At 35.8% G+C, this 18283-nt stretch overlaps 1 protein-coding gene across 1 annotated transcript in view; it reads right to left on the reverse strand.

Annotated features, from left to right (window-relative positions):
- KCNQ1 (potassium voltage-gated channel subfamily Q member 1) overlaps positions 1-18283 on the reverse strand; it is a gene marked incomplete at its 3' end in the record, with an annotated part of 409143 nt that overhangs the window by 282215 nt on the left and 108645 nt on the right. The window contains exons 5-8 of the mRNA XM_083348468.1: positions 17300-17396; positions 11513-11653; positions 1825-1935; positions 318-413 (exon numbers count right to left, since the gene is read on the reverse strand). Of these exons, the coding sequence (XP_083204594.1) occupies positions 318-413; positions 1825-1935; positions 11513-11653; positions 17300-17396 (445 nt within the window). The remainder of the gene's footprint in view (positions 1-317; positions 414-1824; positions 1936-11512; positions 11654-17299; positions 17397-18283) is intronic.

Consider the following 18283-nt stretch of genomic DNA (forward strand, 5'->3'; position numbering starts at 1 on the left):
GTGCCAGTTATGAAGCAAATCAAACCTAATTCAGAATGAGATGAGAGTTCAAATAAGTTACTGAGCATCCTTCACATTTAGTTATTTAACTGATCCAATATTTTTTAAAAAAAATGCAATTATGACTCAAAGCCTCATATTGCTTCCTTCTGTAGTAGGAATGAAAACTGGATGAAAACTGAAAAATCATCAGCCCTGTTTCATTACTGGGAAAATAATAACAATCTTCCTGACAACTTTTCACAAAATAACACCAAATCTAGCTTTTTAATAGTTGTAATATATGTAAGAAAACTAGTATTTAAGCATGAAGGCACCTGAATAAGAGAAGCAGCTGCTGGAATTTGTCGGTTGAAATGCTTTTGCCTTTGTTTCTGTTGTACCTTCAGAGCAAAACCAGAACCAAGGATTCCCTGAGGAACAGAGGAAATTAGTAGAATAAACCAATCAGTCAATTACATAAATACAATTTAAAATGTGAGGTTTGTGGTAAATTTAGCTACCATGGAATTTGGAGCAAAGATATTAATGAATTTGGGCCCGTTTATTGACAGCTGCATCATCTTTGAAATATCCAATTACCCAGTGCTTTTTTTGTAAAAGAAAAAGGTGCCGGAACTCACACACGTCATACAACCCACCTTGCCTACCCTACAAGGTTCCATCCAAAAAAGGTGCCGGAACTCCGTTCTGAGCGTTCTATGAGAAAAAAAGCCCTGCAATTACCTCTATCTGAGGTGGAATATTTGTAGCATTTTATACTCTCTAGCATTTGCACACTTAAGAATTGCTAGAACAACTGCTGCATAATGTAAAGTCATAGCAAAGTAGTTCTCATTCTTGCTGTTTGTAATATATTTTAGATATATGAGTATTAACATATTTAAGTAGTAAAGCCATGACATTCTGGGGCTGGTAGAAAAATGAATACATAAGTGACAGGAACTTTTGAATTGGTTTTGGCAGTGCTTTGAATTGTTATTGCTGCAAAATGGCAACAAAACAGTGCAATTGTTGTTGTTGCTAATGCTGCTAACATATTTTCTTGATCACCCTCAACTTCTGAGCTGCTTAAGCTTCCTTTTTTGAACAAATTTTACTCAGGAATTCCACTCAAAATTCCCTCCCCTCAGGAATTAAATAAAGTGGGGGAGACTGTAGATCACTATTTATTGAATAGTTCAAGGATTTTTCACCTATGTCTTGTGATTAATTGTGCAATAGCCTCACATATTAAATGTTTTTCCTCCTTAAGAATTATCAAAAACATATGTTGCCATCAAATTAAATGAAGATAGTAAAAAAACAATTGCAGAATCTATCTATGTCTACTCTATATTACAGTAAGTATGTGTTTTTATGTATGGATGTGTATGTGACAGCAATGGAATGCAAGATCGCAGGGCAATCACAGCATAGTTAAATACATATCTATGTATATCTTACCAAATGTTCAGAGAACTTTGAAGTAATAATTGTAACATCATGTTTTACTGATATAATGTTTATTATTTTCTATGTTTCCTGTTTTTTTGGGGGGTGTCTTCCTCTCTTTAACTCAAGTAAGCTGTCCAGAGTTATTTTGGAGCTGGGTGAGAAACTAAATCTAAATTGGTATTATTCCAATTAATATTTTAGCTTTTGACCTTATGGCAATTAATATAACAATTTCTTATCTCCTGTAAGCTGTATTCAGTGCAATGTAAAAGAAGTTCATAAAATTAATGTATAGTTAAATTATATTACATAGGAGCTAATAAAAATCTATCATATTATATGTATGTACAGCTAAAAAAAAAGTTTGGACTAGTATAAACAACTTACTGCAGGCAAGGCAAAAAATGATATTGCAAATACAGAAAAGCAAGATGCAATGGTTTTTCCTATCCATGTTTGAGGCACCTTGTCTCCATAACCAATGGTTGTAACAGTCACCTGAAATCAAGAAATAAATATGATTACAATACAGTCATCTAGCTTTATTAATATTTCAAAGTATTTCTGAAGTATATATATTATAAACTATCTTTGCATATTTCTATTATGCAAACTAGAAAAGTTTTTATTCACAAGAAATTAAAAGTAGTTTCCATACGTTGAAAGATGAAATAGTATTTTTTTTTCAGAAAAATGTCTTTTTGGATATTCTTATATATGCAAATTAACTAATAAGCTTATAAGGCGATGTAGATTCAGAACAGCATCTGTCCTGCTTCTCCAATCATTTTGCTTCTTAGAGCCGTTCTGCACTATAGTGCTGGACTCCAGGGATAAAGTGGCTGAAATGAAAAAGGCTTAAGAAATCCAGATTTCAACCCCTTTATTCACTTTGGTCATAGTAATATCTAGATCAGTAATACCCCAGCCTTTAACTAGTAGGTTATTTTTTTTAATTAAACAGCTCCTAGACCAGAGGGAAGGAAGGAAGGAAGGAAGGAAGGAAGGAAGGAAGGAAGGAAGGAAGGAAGGAAGGAAGGAAGGAAGGAAGGAAGGAAGGCAGCCCCACCTGAGTTTTTCTCTCTTTCCTATTACATGGGCTGGAAGAGGCACTTGGAACAAATCTGCTCAGTTTTAGCTCATTAAAAACATGTAAAACAAAAACATAATTTCAATTAAAAAATGTCCTGCATTATTTTTATAAATAATGCAGGACATTTTTTAAGTGAAATTGTGTTTTTGTTTTTCATGTTATAAATAACTCAAGATGACACACATACCTAATTCTCTTTCCCCTATTTTCCCCACAGTAACCATCCTGTGAGGTAGGTTGGGCTGCAAGAGAATAGAACTGGCCCAACATCACCCAGATGGCCTAAAATGGGATTAGAACTCTGAAGAAGTCTTCCTGCCACAGAGCACAGTAATCAGGTAGAATCGAGGTGTTTGCCTACAGAGCATGCAATCTGGAAATCACCACTTCCATCAGCAAAAGTGAGAAAACCCTATTTTTGCCTTAAAAGTTGCCTTCCTGGTAGGCGGTTGGTGGTGAGAAGACAAATGTCATGTATTCTGCCTTCAAGTAATGCTAAATGGCTGCACACATACTGGAGCAGGTTGGTCATGTCAATCAACTTCCATTAGTCTTTTAAAATCCTTCTTTCATAGTTCATAGTTCAGAGGAATCTATCACACACAACTCCATGTATAGATATCTAGCTTTTAGTGTTCCACATTCAAGGAAGTTTGGAAAGTTGAATTGCCACTTTCTATAATAGGATTCAGAACGTGCCTTCCAGTACAATGAAAAACTCCATACAATCATATTTCAACATCATAATAATGTGGTTTTAATAATATGTGAACAAGCCTACTTACTTCCTGGGCTTATGCATTCCATCTTTTCCTCCTATGTGATCCATAGAAGGTATATGGAAGCTATTATTTCCTCAGGCTTATAACAGATCATCTTTAAATTGTGGTTTGGTTTTATAAAAAGTAACTGCAATTTATAAATCTGATGATCTGGGTCGCTACGGTTAACAAAAAGCAGAAGTAAAGATACCAGAATGATTCCTCCTAGATGGGCAGAAACAGGGAGAATGGAAATCTGCAAACTAATTGGAGTGTCCACAGGACAGATTCACACGGCTCTTTAATAGCTAAACAAAGCCAATATCCCTCCCCTTAAAAATTATTAATTTCCAATATTTATGGGCTACCATAATATAAAACTCTAGATGTTCACCAGATATAAATACTTATAGCTGTAATTATACTTATGCTAAGACTTTTCCAGGCCTTATCATGATTTTTCCTCATGTAGTATTCTATATTCATATTTCATTCTCATTTTTATCTTTTTTTTCTGCATTAGCACTGTAAATTTACAATACGGCGTTTATTTATTACTATGCTACCAAGCAGCATAAAAATCTAGGGAGACAGATTAATGTCCTCCTACGATACAGTGCAGCATAAAGAAGCAAAAGGTTTTTCAGCCAAATGGCCACATAAAAACTAATTTCTTGAATCCTAGCCCAGTCCTCTTAACATTTCCCTAAAATAGCTCACCATTCCATCTCAATAAACTCTTTTAGATTTCCAGGCCAAGTATAGTAACCAAAATAAGTAACCCAACTAATCAGAGTTGGGTGCTGGTATCTAATTTGTACATTAAAATGTTTAGACAGCTGTTATGTCAGTTATTTGTATACCCCCACAACCTCGTGCATCTGCAGGGTAAGAAAGAAACCTATCATTACACTGTCACAAATGGGAGAACCTTAATTTAGGGGAAAGAAAAGTGCATAGGAAATGAAATTAGAAAAGAGCTCATGCTAACGTACTGTAAATTCAAAGCATTAATTGAAGCCTTCATGACTTGGAAAATTTTACAATGCATGAAGTCTCAAGGCATCCTGCCCAAAGTCTACTCTTCTCTATAGAAAAAACTGTGCAAGCTCCAATCCAATCATTCTGGGTTTATTTTACTGTATGGAAAGATCTTTATACAAAGGAATCCCAGTCCAGGTGAAAAATGCTGCGGGGAAGATTTACATAATAACAGAAAAAGTAGGGAAACAAGCTAGGGATAGGTGGTGTAAATGAATTTAATGATTGAAATAATTCTTTAAATTGGTTCAAACATGTATTTGCAATATTCAGGATGTTTATGGTAGGACATAACAAATTTGCGAGAAAATATTTCCGAAAATGTTCATTTGAACATGCACTGGAATATTGTTTAAACGTGCACTGTTGTGGAACATATTTTTAGCACAGATTAAAGTAAAGAAAAAGACAGAACAAATATTCAAATAAGGTTCCCCTGATCTTTTATTCGTACATCAATTATTTTGTGATAAAAATGAGTAATTTAGAGGATTATCTCTCAAAATTAGCTAATGGGCTTTTCACAGCCTTATCATATGCAGATGATATAGTAACAATATCAATTGGACTAAAGTGAACTCTGAGGACTTACATGCTTACTATTCTGAGGAAGAACTTGAGATCAACTGTAATAAAAACAAAATCTTAATTTCTGCAAAGTGATCTAGACAGCATACCTATTGGTTACAGGAAATATAATTCTTTAAACATTTGGCCTTGGTCTTTCATCACTTTATACCAAATGCAGTATAATTATAGTTATACTATTTTCCACTTCACCAGAATGGTGAAGACCAGCAGCATTAAAGATTTATTTGGCTATTGCTGTACCATATATACTGCATACAGCTTCTGTTTGATGCTCAGCTGGGGCCATCCTCTAGAAAGGATTGAGTCCACCTTTTTTAGGACTATATTTCAAATATGTGACTAACATGGGGCAAAGGACGGAGACAGGTTTGAAGTACAGATGGGCACATTGCTTATACTGCTGCCCACAGGTTAAAGTTACTGTATTTTTAGAATATCTGCAGACTTGGTTTATGGTAGACAATTATACCTCAGCGTGGAAAAGAACACTCCTTCAAAAATTGCAACACTACGGACTTTCCAGAGAGGTCATTCTGTTTTTGGGTACTAACTGCACTTAACATAACATGTTAGAAACTCAAACTGGATTAATCTACTCTACCCAGAAAGTGTTCCTGACTGGCCTTTTTTAAGGCTAGCCAGATACCAAAATCAAGTAACTATCTCTAAATTTCCAAAAGCAATAACATTAGCACATTTTAATATTTTCCTGACAGCTGTTCTCAACAAATACAAGTTAAGATAATCTCTTGGAGAGAAGAATTTATCATATCTATACATCACATTCTTTTATAGTGCTTACTTCATAAGGACGAAGGGCCTGTTTTATAACTCAAATTCTGGGCAAAGTACCCAGGCAATTCTGAACTATTTTATGTAGAATTAGTTTAACAGACCAGTCCAATATCACTTCCTTGAATATAACTACATCAGCAATAATGGTTGCTGTGATTGCCTCAGTTACTGAGCTATAATTTTATGTTGTGTAATTTTAGTCAAAATAGAAACTGTTATTTAATTATTTGACTACATGTAGAATTCTGGTCACTGACTGTAATTAAAGGTATGTTGACTATTTTTATAACATATCAAAGGTACCTCTGGTTCAGCCTTTTATTTCTAACACTGACCAGTTAAATGTCACTTTGAGCATTTTTTAAAAAAAAAATTAAAGTATCTAAGGGATGGGTTCTTTCAAAAAAGAAAAAAAAATCAGCCATTTTGTTTTCAATTAAAAACTTCAATAAGTGGAACTATTACAATACAAAGCTATCTGTTATCTGTCAAGTAGATCCAATATAGTTTCCAATCAAGTTTTCTTTACAAAACAGAAGAGGTTTATATGTAAGAAGTTATTTATTCTCTTTACACATGTCTATGCTATTTCAAAACTAGAATTGTAACATACTAAAAGAGGAGGTAATGTTTGAATAGCTTTGTTTGATCAGCTGGATAGTTTTACAGCACTATTATGTACAGAACACTGTTCTTGCTCTCCCAGCAAGCTTAGGGCCAAGCATCTGGCAATACTGAAACTTTGATGATATCACTGCCTCGCAAAAGCTGGTTAGAGTTGAAAGTTACAAGAACACAAATCACAAAGAACAATGACAGCCCAAACAAAGCCTGACAAGAGAGAGGAGTGATTTGTAAACAAAAGAATGATGTTGTTTAATTAAAATGTTATGGTCTTGTTGATATATGATTGCTGCTATTCAGGTATCTTCTTAAATTGGGGTAACTAGGGATGTAGTTAATTAAATATTAACCAATTCACCAAAATCAGAGGCAGTCTGGTAGCAGTTTTTCCAGCTAACGCATTTTATTAAGAGGCATAAGCTTTCCTGAGCTGCACAGAGTGACTTGACTGTTATAGGATGTTAATTGGGAGGAGGTGGGTAGGACATGGAAAGGGAGGAGAAGACAGATTAATGACGTAGGTTGTAAGGCAGATTACAACTACTTTATCAATTAACAATTGTAATGTGTTAAAAACCCTTGCAATTCTTGGGCATTTTTGAGATAGCCTGAAACTTTTTGATATATGCCAACCCTTTTAACAATTTCTCAGTGTAAAATGACTTATGGTCCACAGTATATCTGACTACCTTTTATATACCCTAAGACTCTTGGCTTTTTTGTAACAATTTTGGAATTTGGATTAAATGTGAGTGGTGGTCAATGGAAGTATCTGCACTGACTACAATATTTGTGAGGCAAGAAAATGTAAACAAAGTTTGGAGACTACATAATGGATTTTACAATTATTCTAGGACAGCTGAAATGGTATACAATCCACTAAAAAGTACATGCTAGCCCTTGTAGTACTAATTGTAAATCTTGACCTTTTAAACATAAGCACTTTGAGGTCCTTCATATTTAAAGAAAAAAACAGAAGCATATGAAGAATGAAGCATAATTTTGCCCTAAGGTTTTGCTCAATTGGAGGTTTATTTATAGCAACTCAATTCCCTAATCTGTTATAGTTATAACATATAAAAGAATATGTATGTAAATATATTAAACTGTATTAAAATATTAAGGAAGATTGCAAATACATGTGTGAAAGATGAATATTACATTTTAATAAAACCGTATATGCGATACTAAGAATTCTGTTTCATTTATTAAAGAATTATATAGCCTTATTCACCCCTTTGTCATAATAACTGAAAACTAATGTTGGGCAGGAAATGTGTGTAACTCCTGAAACTTTTCTGTTTCAGCGGCTGTGATCCTCTTTAGATCTTGCTTCAGAAGCCTCCACACAATTAGCAATTCCTTTCAGCACAGGCTTCTCCAAGAGGTTCAGTTAAAAATTTCTGCTTCTGGAAGCCATCCAAACACTTAAGAAAGTGCTATTTAAATTTCATGTGCAATATCTTTTTTTTAAAAGGAAGAGGTTATTAGTTTCTTAAACCTGTAATTTTTCCAGTTGAATGTTTTAGATGTTATGATTTTCACCAGTCTTTTCACATACAATATATCTGCATTTAAAATGGCTTCTGGTTTCTATATAAATGGAATTATTTATCATCTTCTTCTGAGTAAGGTTCGAAAGGAATTCAGGTTGTTTTTACTTCTGCCTATAATTTCTGTGGCACATTTATTTTATCTGTTGATCTTTTAATTTGTGGTGTATTCAGATTGTATGCTTTTTAGACTGTATGTAGCATGGAGTTGTATTTTCACACATTTGGTTTTTCTTCTTTGTATAAGCTGATTGTTTTCATTTTTACTGAGAAAAGCTTTGCAGCACCTAGAAAGCAACACTATGCCTTCTAAAAGTATGCTTCCCTTAAACCCAAGAGTAGTGGGATTTTTTTTTTTTTGCATATGCCATTTTAAATTAAAAATCCACATGAGTCATGCTTCTAGAAACCCATATACTATAATACTATATAAAACCTTTACAAAGGCCTTAAAACCTTTTTAAAAAGTAGACCAATCATCAATCTCTTTGTATTCTCTATTTACCTGCAACAACAAGGAAGCAAAAAGGGGAAGGTATTTATAGACAGAGACAAGGCCAAAATATTATCCACCAGTTTTTGAGTCTGGCAGAAATATACTAAAACAAAATTTGCTGATCTTATTGCTGAGTCCCCCATCTGCCATAATAACAAATCAAGCAGTTAGTACTATCCTTATTGTTTCAATGCAGGATAGGCTACGGAAAATGATAGGCAAATGTCCCTTTCCATCAAATATCACCTGCTGGCAGGAAAACAGTCATCAATCACTTTCCATAATATGGGGTGTAGCAGATGGAGATGAAAGTAGATGAGGGTTTGAAGCAGCTTGTTTTGACATCTGTCAAGTAGCAGCACTGTGTCTGTCACCTGTTAGACTATTTCTGAATATAGGTTTAGCACTGGTCTGAAGTAGCACTAAACCCATGTCTAAAAATAGCCTGGATGACAGTCACAGTTGTGGAGGAGGAATATGAGGTGAACTAGGAGCAAATGATGAATAAAGAACAAGCTCTATCTTCAAGTAGTGCTGCAAAAGAATGGGTGTGCTAGTATTGAGTCTAATTCTGTGACGTCAGAAAATAGCCCATAAAATGACAAAATGTCACAATTCATCATCTCAGTACTAGAAACAATAAAAGCTATAGCCATGCCAAACATCGTATTACAGAGGTGGGGAACTGTCAGAATCCATTTATATCACATTCATAAATGTATGTTTAAAACATTATCCCCCCCCCATATGGATTCTGCCTGCCTTACGTTATTTCAAAGACCAAGGAAACCTTTTGAACTGGGGGGGATCAAAAGGGAGGGTTAGAGAAGAAGGTATCTGGCTTGTGTTTTCTTTTAATTCTGGAAAGGAAGAAGGCAATAACCATAAAGATTCGAAGTTCCTTTTTTTCCCCACGAAAGGGATGACACGAAGTAGAAGGATGGGGGCTGACCAAATGGGGTTGAGGGAAGGGGGGTTGAACCGGGTACCCTTTATAAAATTTCAATTTGTAAAACAATACTAAGTCCTGTCTTGTATTCCCACAACCAAGCATGTCCTAGTAAAGATTCCTTTTGGACTAGAACTGACTCCAAGAGTTTTTGTCTTCCTAAGACGTGGTTTGGGGTGGGTCCTGACAGGAACAATGGCCCTTTTACGACTTGTGGATTTTAACTCCCAGAATTCCTGAGCCAGCCATGCTGGCTCAGGAAATCTGGGAGTTGAAGTCCACAAGTCGTAAAGGGGCCATTGTTCCCCACCTCTGTCATATTAACAAACCAGTGGAAAGCATTGTAATGTACCCAAAACAGCAACTACCAACACACTGCTGGCAGAATGTGGCTCTCCATCCTGATTTAAACCAACTTTCTATGCAATGCCAGACTAGCACTTTGTCAAAAAAAAGTTCAGCTCACATTAAGACCTGATAAACACTTCAGCCATTATATATGGGGAAATGCTTCCACAAAAATCTGATATTTGGATTCTCCTGCAGCCTGAGCCAAAATAGAAGTGTGAAAATGAGCCCATAGAATTCATATAAGAAACAATAGGTAAGTGTATTACTTATCATCCTGTTCCCAATTTATCAAGCAAATGGTATATAAACATATTAATTATTTGGTAACTGGGTATGTTCAAATCTAATTTGTGGGCATTGTCTGCTTGTACAATTGAACAGAATAACAACCAGAAAACCTGATGAGTTGTGGGGTTCATCTAAGCCTGTATGATGCCAGCTGAAGGTTGTAGAACTGCCTTGAATGAAGATTGGATGAAACACAAATTGCAGGGAATCAAAGGAAACAGTTCAGAATCCGTACACTAATCTACTTGTTCAGAACTCAAATCAGTAGTGATGTAACTCCAGTAAAGTGATATGAATTTCTCCGAACCCTCAAACAGTGCTGGAGTCATGAATATTGCCTCTTTGTCATATTCTAGACAGAAGTTAAAAGATTAGACTGGGGCTGGCAGTGGGGCTCTTTTATGTTAATACAAATACTCAATTTCACTTTCTCTACCTAGAAACCAGGAGATTGTGAGTTCTCGTCCCATCTTAGGTAGCAAGCTGGCTGGGTGACTTTGAGCCAATGACTCTGTCTCAGCCGAACTTACCTCACAGGGTTGATGTTCTGGGGAAAATAGTAGGAGGAAGGAGCATTAGGTTTGTTGCCTTATTTATAAAAAAATATAAAGGTGGGATATAAAAAGGTGAAGGTAAACAATTGTCGTGAAGGAAGCTTGCATGTCAGGATGCAGGCTCAGTCCCACTGCCCTATATCCTGCACAGATATAGTCAGATGACCCCTGCCTCTACATCTTCTGGAGAAAGCAAAGAGTTGGTTCTTTTAATATAAAGGGGATAACTTTGCAGACATCCATGAAAAATCCAGGAGGAGGGTATTCTCAAACTCTGGGAAAAGAATGGGCAGTATGGCAAATGAAGAACAGATGGACATTTCAACCTTACCTCTTAAGCAAAGCCTTAATCCATTAGTCTTACAGAATTTGTGGAAAGAAAATTTAAGCAGCTCTTAGAAACCTCACCTTAACAGGGTTTCTTATTTTTCATGAACAAATTAAGATTGCAGTTTTTCTCATTTAGTTTCTGAGATTCTATAATTTAAACTCTTCTTTCTGATTAATGAGGTGATGCATGAGTTTTGCTTTCTTGGTCAAGCATCACCATTATGGTTTTGACAATGGAACTTTCTATTTGAGTGTTCTGCCTGAACCCTCAACTGTTGTTAATCCTAAATGTGATTTGACAACAGTTTTTAATAACCCACAGTTAACAGGAAAATTAAAATGTTTCATTTCAAGTAACACAATAAGTTCTAGTTGTAGAAACAAAACCTTCCCAATGAAATTAGTTTGGGTGATCCATCTGATAGAGTTTAGAGTTTAGGAATCTGCACTTTCCTATTCTAAGCTATTTGTGGCCTTAATAGAAGGAAGCAAAAACAGAAAAACCTGAACATGACTTGTCATGAAATTGTAGTTTAGACACAAGTGTCTGAATAAGAACACGATGTACTTTTTCTTCCAATAATTTAGATAGTGACATATTTCCTATATTAAAAATATAGCATATCACGTTTGATACTTTTATACTTACTACTCCCCACCAAAGTGCATCAGCATAGCTGCTAAATTCATGATCGCCAGAGTCATTCACAGCATCTTTTTCAGCCAAATACACGAAATATGAAGAAAAAATCAAGCCCAGAAACCCAATATACAGGGTAGTTATCAATTCCTAAAAGACAAAAAAGAACCAATTTGTGAATAATTAATCATACAGGGAATTCTGCTGTCTTCAGAAGCTATTTTGAAAAAATAATATCTGATGCTCACGTTCATACTTCAGTGGACTTTTAAGTGCCAGAAAGCCTAATTCTGAAACAGCTCAATCTAAAAGACCTCATTATGAACAAATCCTAATTTGTGCTGAAGGAAGCCTAAATCTAAATTAATTTATATCAATGTTAGATGAAAATAATTCTTATAAATTCTACATAATTTTAAAAGTTATCATCCTCATCTTGTTTAAGGGCTTTAATCTATGCCTCAGGTTGAAAGCAAAATGGTTGCTAAGCAAAATGGTCCTAGGTTAGCATGCAAAGTAAATAGCATTTGCTGATTAAGACTAATTGTCAAAAGCATCATGGAAATAGGCATGGACAATTCTTGGATTTCAACAAACTATAATATTGAATTGTAACAAATTTAACAACTAAAATTGACTCTCAGTTAATAACATTCTGTCAGTTTAATAATATAGGTGTGAATTCATTGATTAAATCTGCATGTGAATAAAACAAAACTTCTGACATGAAAAGCATATATCTTTTATTCAAGGTATACATAGGTCACAGCATCTTATGTGAGACAGAAGTAGAAATTACTTTAAAGTCAGATCTTGTCATTGGCAGTTGGAAGGGCTTTGAAATATTTTTTTTAACAATATAGGAACTGCTTCCTGATTTATCAAAACACTTTTTAGTAAAACTTCTTTGTCAAAGTATTTTGCATTTCAAAATGATAGTATCCAATATATACATAGAAATTATTTTAACAATGTAATCTCAGACCTATCATTCACTGGGAGTTTCAGGAAAAATAAGTTTGCATATATTCCATCTTTCTATAAACTACTAGACTGACTACATTCAGACGGTTATTTCTAACTCATCAAACCAAGATATGCAAAAGATTATTGTAAACCTTTTGCTCCACCCTTTGCCGCAACCTCAATTAGACAAGAAACCCCTAATTTTCCAGTTGCCGTTCCTTCCAGATTGGGAAAATATAACTATCAGTTTCAAATATGTTCAGAGTATTAATGGCCAAACCACATGTTATTTCTTATTCTAGAGTAAACATAGTTAATCCAACTGGAAACCTTAATGAAGCAGGGTGTGACTCTAATTCTTTGTCCCATATTTTTACTCTAATCCAGGGGTGTCAAACTGCCAGCCTGTGGGCCGGTTGCATCATACAGAGGCCGCGCCCATCCCAGCTCTGGCAATGCAAAAAAAAGTCACGATACGTTGCGACACGTCACGTGATGTGGTGAGTTTGACACCCGTGCTCTAATCCAACTAGAAAACTTAATGAATTGGGTGTAACTCTAATTCTTTGTTCCATAGTAAGTTCATGATCTAGATCAATCCTTTTGTATTTCAATTAACACAGCCAAGAAGGGAACCATTGAAATAAACCACTATCTTGTTTGGGCAAATCAAATGATAGGAACAGTTAATCCAATTTGTTTTGGGACTACAGTGGCATAAATGTTTTAAATGTTCCTTTTCCAAACACTACTAATCTAAAGAGCCTTGGTGGAGCAGTGGGCTAATGCCTCCTTAAGTAACCCCAGCTGCCTGCAATTACTGCAGGTTCGCATCCCACCAGGCTCAAGGTTGACTCAGCCTTCCATCCTTCCGAGGTAGGTAAAATGAGGACCCAGATTGTTGGGGGCAATAAACTGACTTTGTAATAATGCCGCTTGGGGTGGGGGTGAAAAAGCTCTAATAAGCAGGCATATACATAGAATGAAGGCTATTGCTAAGCACATTGGTTTGTGCTTAAATTGTAAGCTGCCCTGAGTCTTCGGAGAAGGGCGGGATATAAATGGGATTAAAATAAAAAATAAAATAAAAATAAATCACACACACAAAAAAACCCCATTCTGTGTTTCCTGTGCAGATAGTCCTCAACTTATGACCACAGTTGAACCCAAAGTTTCTGTTGTTAAGTGAGACATTTGTTAAGTGAGTTTTGCCCCAGTTTATGACCGTTCTTGTCTCAGTTGTTAAGTGAATCACTGCAATTGTTAAATTAGTAATACGGTTGTTAAGTGAATCTGGCTTCTCCATTGACTTTGTTTGTCAGATGGTGACAAAAGGGGATCACGTGAACCCATGACACTGCAACTGTCATAAAAATGAGGCAGTTGCCAAGCATCTGAATTTTGATCGTGTGACCATGGGGATGTTGCAATGGTCGTAAGCATGAGAAATGGTCATAAGTCACCTTTTTCAGTGCCACTGTAACTTTGAATGGTCACTAACTGTTGTAAATCGAGGACTACCTGTACAATGAAAAAAAAACATACAGTTGCTGACTACCAGTCTATGCAGTGAATTGAGTAATTCAGAACAGATTTTCATTTGGAATAGATAGATCTGAACAAACTTCACTTCAGCTCTGGATGTGTACAAAACCAAGTCAAAAATGTATGTATGTATGTATATTTATATACTGTCTATCCTCCAAGAAAATGTATATGGCTCTTTTCCTATATTTTATCTGAGTCATGGTTCCAACAGACAGAGATAAATAAAGCAGAACTCCAAGGCTTGCAAATTCCTCAAAGAACATGTTTATTAGTTACAAAGTACAGTATCAGTATGGTCAAGAGTGAAACCAAGTCTGGATACACAAGTAACAATTTTCTTTTTTCTTTTTTTTCATTTATATTCATGTTTATTTTTCCATTTCATCCACAAACAAATCAACACATACATATACGGCAATACATAAATACATACTTGTAAGTTTGGGTGCTGCTCATCCATTTCCCCTTTCACTGTATCCACCCTCCTTCTCTCTCTTTCCTCTTCTCTACTTCCTTTCTCCCTTTCTCCTTTCTTTCCTACTTCCCTCTTCTTCCTCTCCTCTCCTCTTTCCCTCACAGCTCCCCTCCCGTTTCTCCCCACTTCTCCTCCTCTTTTCCTCCAACCTTCCTACTTCCTTCCCCCTCCTCTACTCTCTTCCCTCTCTCCTCTCCCTTCTTCCCTCCCATTCCTCTTCCGATACAATTCAGGGGAAATGTCCGAGCAGCTCCTCTCCTTAGATTTTCAATATCTATATTAGGTATGATAACATTAATTTTCTATTATGTCAATATTTCTATAAATCTGACCTTCTCAGTATATACTTCTATAAATTTTTATACTACCTCCAGTTATGCAATACTGTGTCACCTGGGTCTCCCTCCTTATCTCCTCATTTTTCTTCCATCTAAATTAGTGTTAGCTGTCTTTTAAGCATATTCTCTTTTTCACCCACTCATAAAATTTTCCCCAAATTTCATAATACTCTGAATCTGTCTTATCTTTAATTATCATTGTTAATCTATTCATTTCCGCACATTCCATTATTTTCCTGACCACCTCTTCTTCTGGAGGAGCTTTCAGTGCCTTCCAGTTTTGTGCAAACACAATCCTAGCTGCAGTGGTTATATGAATAATCAAATATGTGTTCTCTTTGCTATATTTTTCTGGTAAAATACCCAACAGGAATATTTCTGGCCTTAGTTCTATACGTTGTTGTATCACCTTTTCTATCCATGATCTGATTATATTCCAATAAGTTTTAGCTTCTGCACACGTCCACCACATATGATAGAAAGAGCCTGGTATTTGATGGCATTTCCAACATTTCATAGATCCGTCCTTAAACATTTTAGCTAGTCTTTCTGGAGACATATGCCATCTGTAGAACATCTTGTACATATTTTCTTTATACGCTGTCGCCATTGTCAGTTTATAGTTTCTTTCCCATAATTGCTGCCATCTATCTAATTGAATTGTGTATCCAAAGTTTCTTGACCATTTTATCATTGACTCCTTAACTTGTTCCTCCTCTAATTCCCTATATAGTAAGTAGCTATACATTTTTAATCCATTTTTCTTCAGTTCCCGTATTTCATCTAACTCTGTTCTCCCCAAATTAAAACCATCTATTTTAGCATCTTTTTCATATCTAGATTGTATTTGCATTCTCATGTACCAATCCATCTTTATTCCTTGTTCCTCTAATTGTTGTTTGGTTTTCAGCTTCCCCGTGTCTGTTAGTAGGTATTTATATCTTATAATGTTTCCCATGTTAAACATATTGGGGTGTATTAACGCTTACATAGTTGAGAGCCAATCTGGAATCCTCAAGTAATGCTTCCTCTTTATTTTCTCCTAAACCATCAATAAAGAATTCCTGATATGATGTCTCTGGAAATAGCTGTGTATTCTATTTTTCCCATACCATATGAATGCATGCCATCCCAACTGTAGGTCATGTCCCTCTAATGTCAATAATCTAGTATTCCTCAGTAAAATCCATTCTCTCATCCATGACAATGCTGCAGCGTGCTAATATAATTCCCAATTAGGTAAGCCAAACCCACCTCTGAGTCTTGCATCCTGTCACATTTTTAGATTAATCCTTGCCTTTTTCCTCTGCCAAATATATATCAAAATTATTTTATTTAGTCCCTCAAAATAATTCTTTTCCAGTCTTATTGGTATTGTTGAGAACAAAAACAACAATCATGGTAATATATTCATTTTGATTATTGCAATCCTACCCATTAATGATAGTTGTAACAATTTTCCAATACAAACTTAAATGTCCCACCCATAAAAACTATGCAAGCAACTACGTTCCCCAATATGATTATTTGGTAGGCTTTTTATGCAACGCCCAGTTCCTAGTTGTGGGAGCAGCCGATGACCTCAGTTCCCACGGGACAAAAGATTATTTTGACTAACAAAGCAACCCCTCTCTCTCTGTTCTATGTGGCAACCTAGAATGAGAAGGGAAATGGCTGCAGCCATGCTCATTTGTAGAGTTGACAATCTGTATATCAGCTGTAAAATTGATCCAGCTGAGAGATAGTAAATGACCCAACCAAATCCAAATAATTTTGCAGTCAGGTGAGATTTAAATTTCCAGTTCCCAAATTTTAATAGAATCTCTTATTTTAATATTTAGGCTTGAATTAAATATAGTAATTACAGTTTCTCATAGCTCAGACAAAACAGGAAGCAACAGGCAACTATTTTTTGTTCAAGTGAGGCTCATAATAAAAAGCAAATGCACCAATTCTGCCTTATTTATTAATACTATTATAGTTCCATGTTTACCTATTTTAAAGATGTTATGCAATTGTTATGTGTATATACACAAACACATACAGACACATGAAAGTATTGCATTTATTTTAAAAATGTATATATCTGTGATACTCTCTAATATATTATGGGACATAAGCCTATTAATTCAGCATGTATTCAACTAAAGGGACAAAAGTTCATATCACGTTATTTTCAGGCCAACCATTCATTTAGTGAATGTTCAAATGACTTACTATTGGTCCTACTGAGTCTTGGAGAAGACTCTAGACTTCTCCAGAGTCCAGAAGTTCCTCTGCAGACTTTACAAGCTATGTTGGGAAGTCAGAGAATGTGTAGGCAAAGCTACGTAAAACATCACGTCCTGGCTTTAATCCATGTTATATTTTTTGGGAATGACACTTTTGAGCATCCAAACATAACGTGAATCTGGACTCCCAACAATAAAGAAATAAATATTCACAGTTCCTGTCTGAGGTTTTGCATACCTGTCTATGTATGAACACTACTGATCCCAACAGTCTCCAGGTGCCACCCTGCCGATCGACATGAAGCATGCGCAGAATTTGCAGAAACCGGATGCCTCTGGTGGGGGGAGTGTTTATTCAAAGAAAACGAAAGGAAACAAATTAAAATACAGTTTTGAAATAGTAGTCTGTTTATGGAACAGAAAAAAGACAGGGAATAATATATGTTCAGGACTATACAGGTGGTTCTCACCTAACGATCATCAGTACCATTCGAAGTTATGAGAAAAGCACTGAAAAAAGTGACTTATGACTCCTGCGGCATCCCTGTATTCATGTAACTGCGATCTGGGTATTTGACAACTGATTTGCCCAAAGATGCTTTTTCATGAGGCAACTGGACTTTCTTGTTTTTCTCTCAAGATGTTTCGCCTCTCATCCAAGGATGAAAGGCGAAATGTCTTCAGAGAAAAACAAGAAAGTCCAGTTGCCTCGTGAAAAAGCATCTTTGGGACATCTATGAACTGGATGACTGAGAATCGCCATAGAAACTGACAACTGGTTTGCACTTAAGACAGTTGCAGTGTCCTACATTTATTTAATCACTACAGTATTTGCAATCTTGGTGGAGCAGTGGGCTAATGCCTCCTTAAGTAACACCAGCTGCCTGCAATTAGTGCAGGTTCGCATCCCACCAGGCTCAAGGTTGACTCAGCCTTCCATCCTTCCGAGGTAGGTAAAATGAGGATTGTCCAGATTGTTGGGGGCAATTAAGCTGACTTTGTAAAAAATGCCGCTTGGGGTGTGTGTGAAAGCCCTAATAAGCAGGCATATACATAGAATGAAGGCTACTGCTAAGCTTGTAAGCCGCCCTGAGTCTTCGGAGAAGGGCGGGATATAAATGGAATTATAATAATAATAATGAATTATAATCTTCCCATCTGGCTTCTGACAAGCAAAGTCAATAGGGAAGCCAGCAGGAGGTCACAAGTTCGTGTGACGTTT

The sequence above is a fragment of the Vipera ursinii genome, assembly GCF_947247035.1.
Source record: "Vipera ursinii genome assembly, chromosome: 1".
Classification (NCBI taxonomy): domain Eukaryota; kingdom Metazoa; phylum Chordata; class Lepidosauria; order Squamata; family Viperidae; genus Vipera; species Vipera ursinii.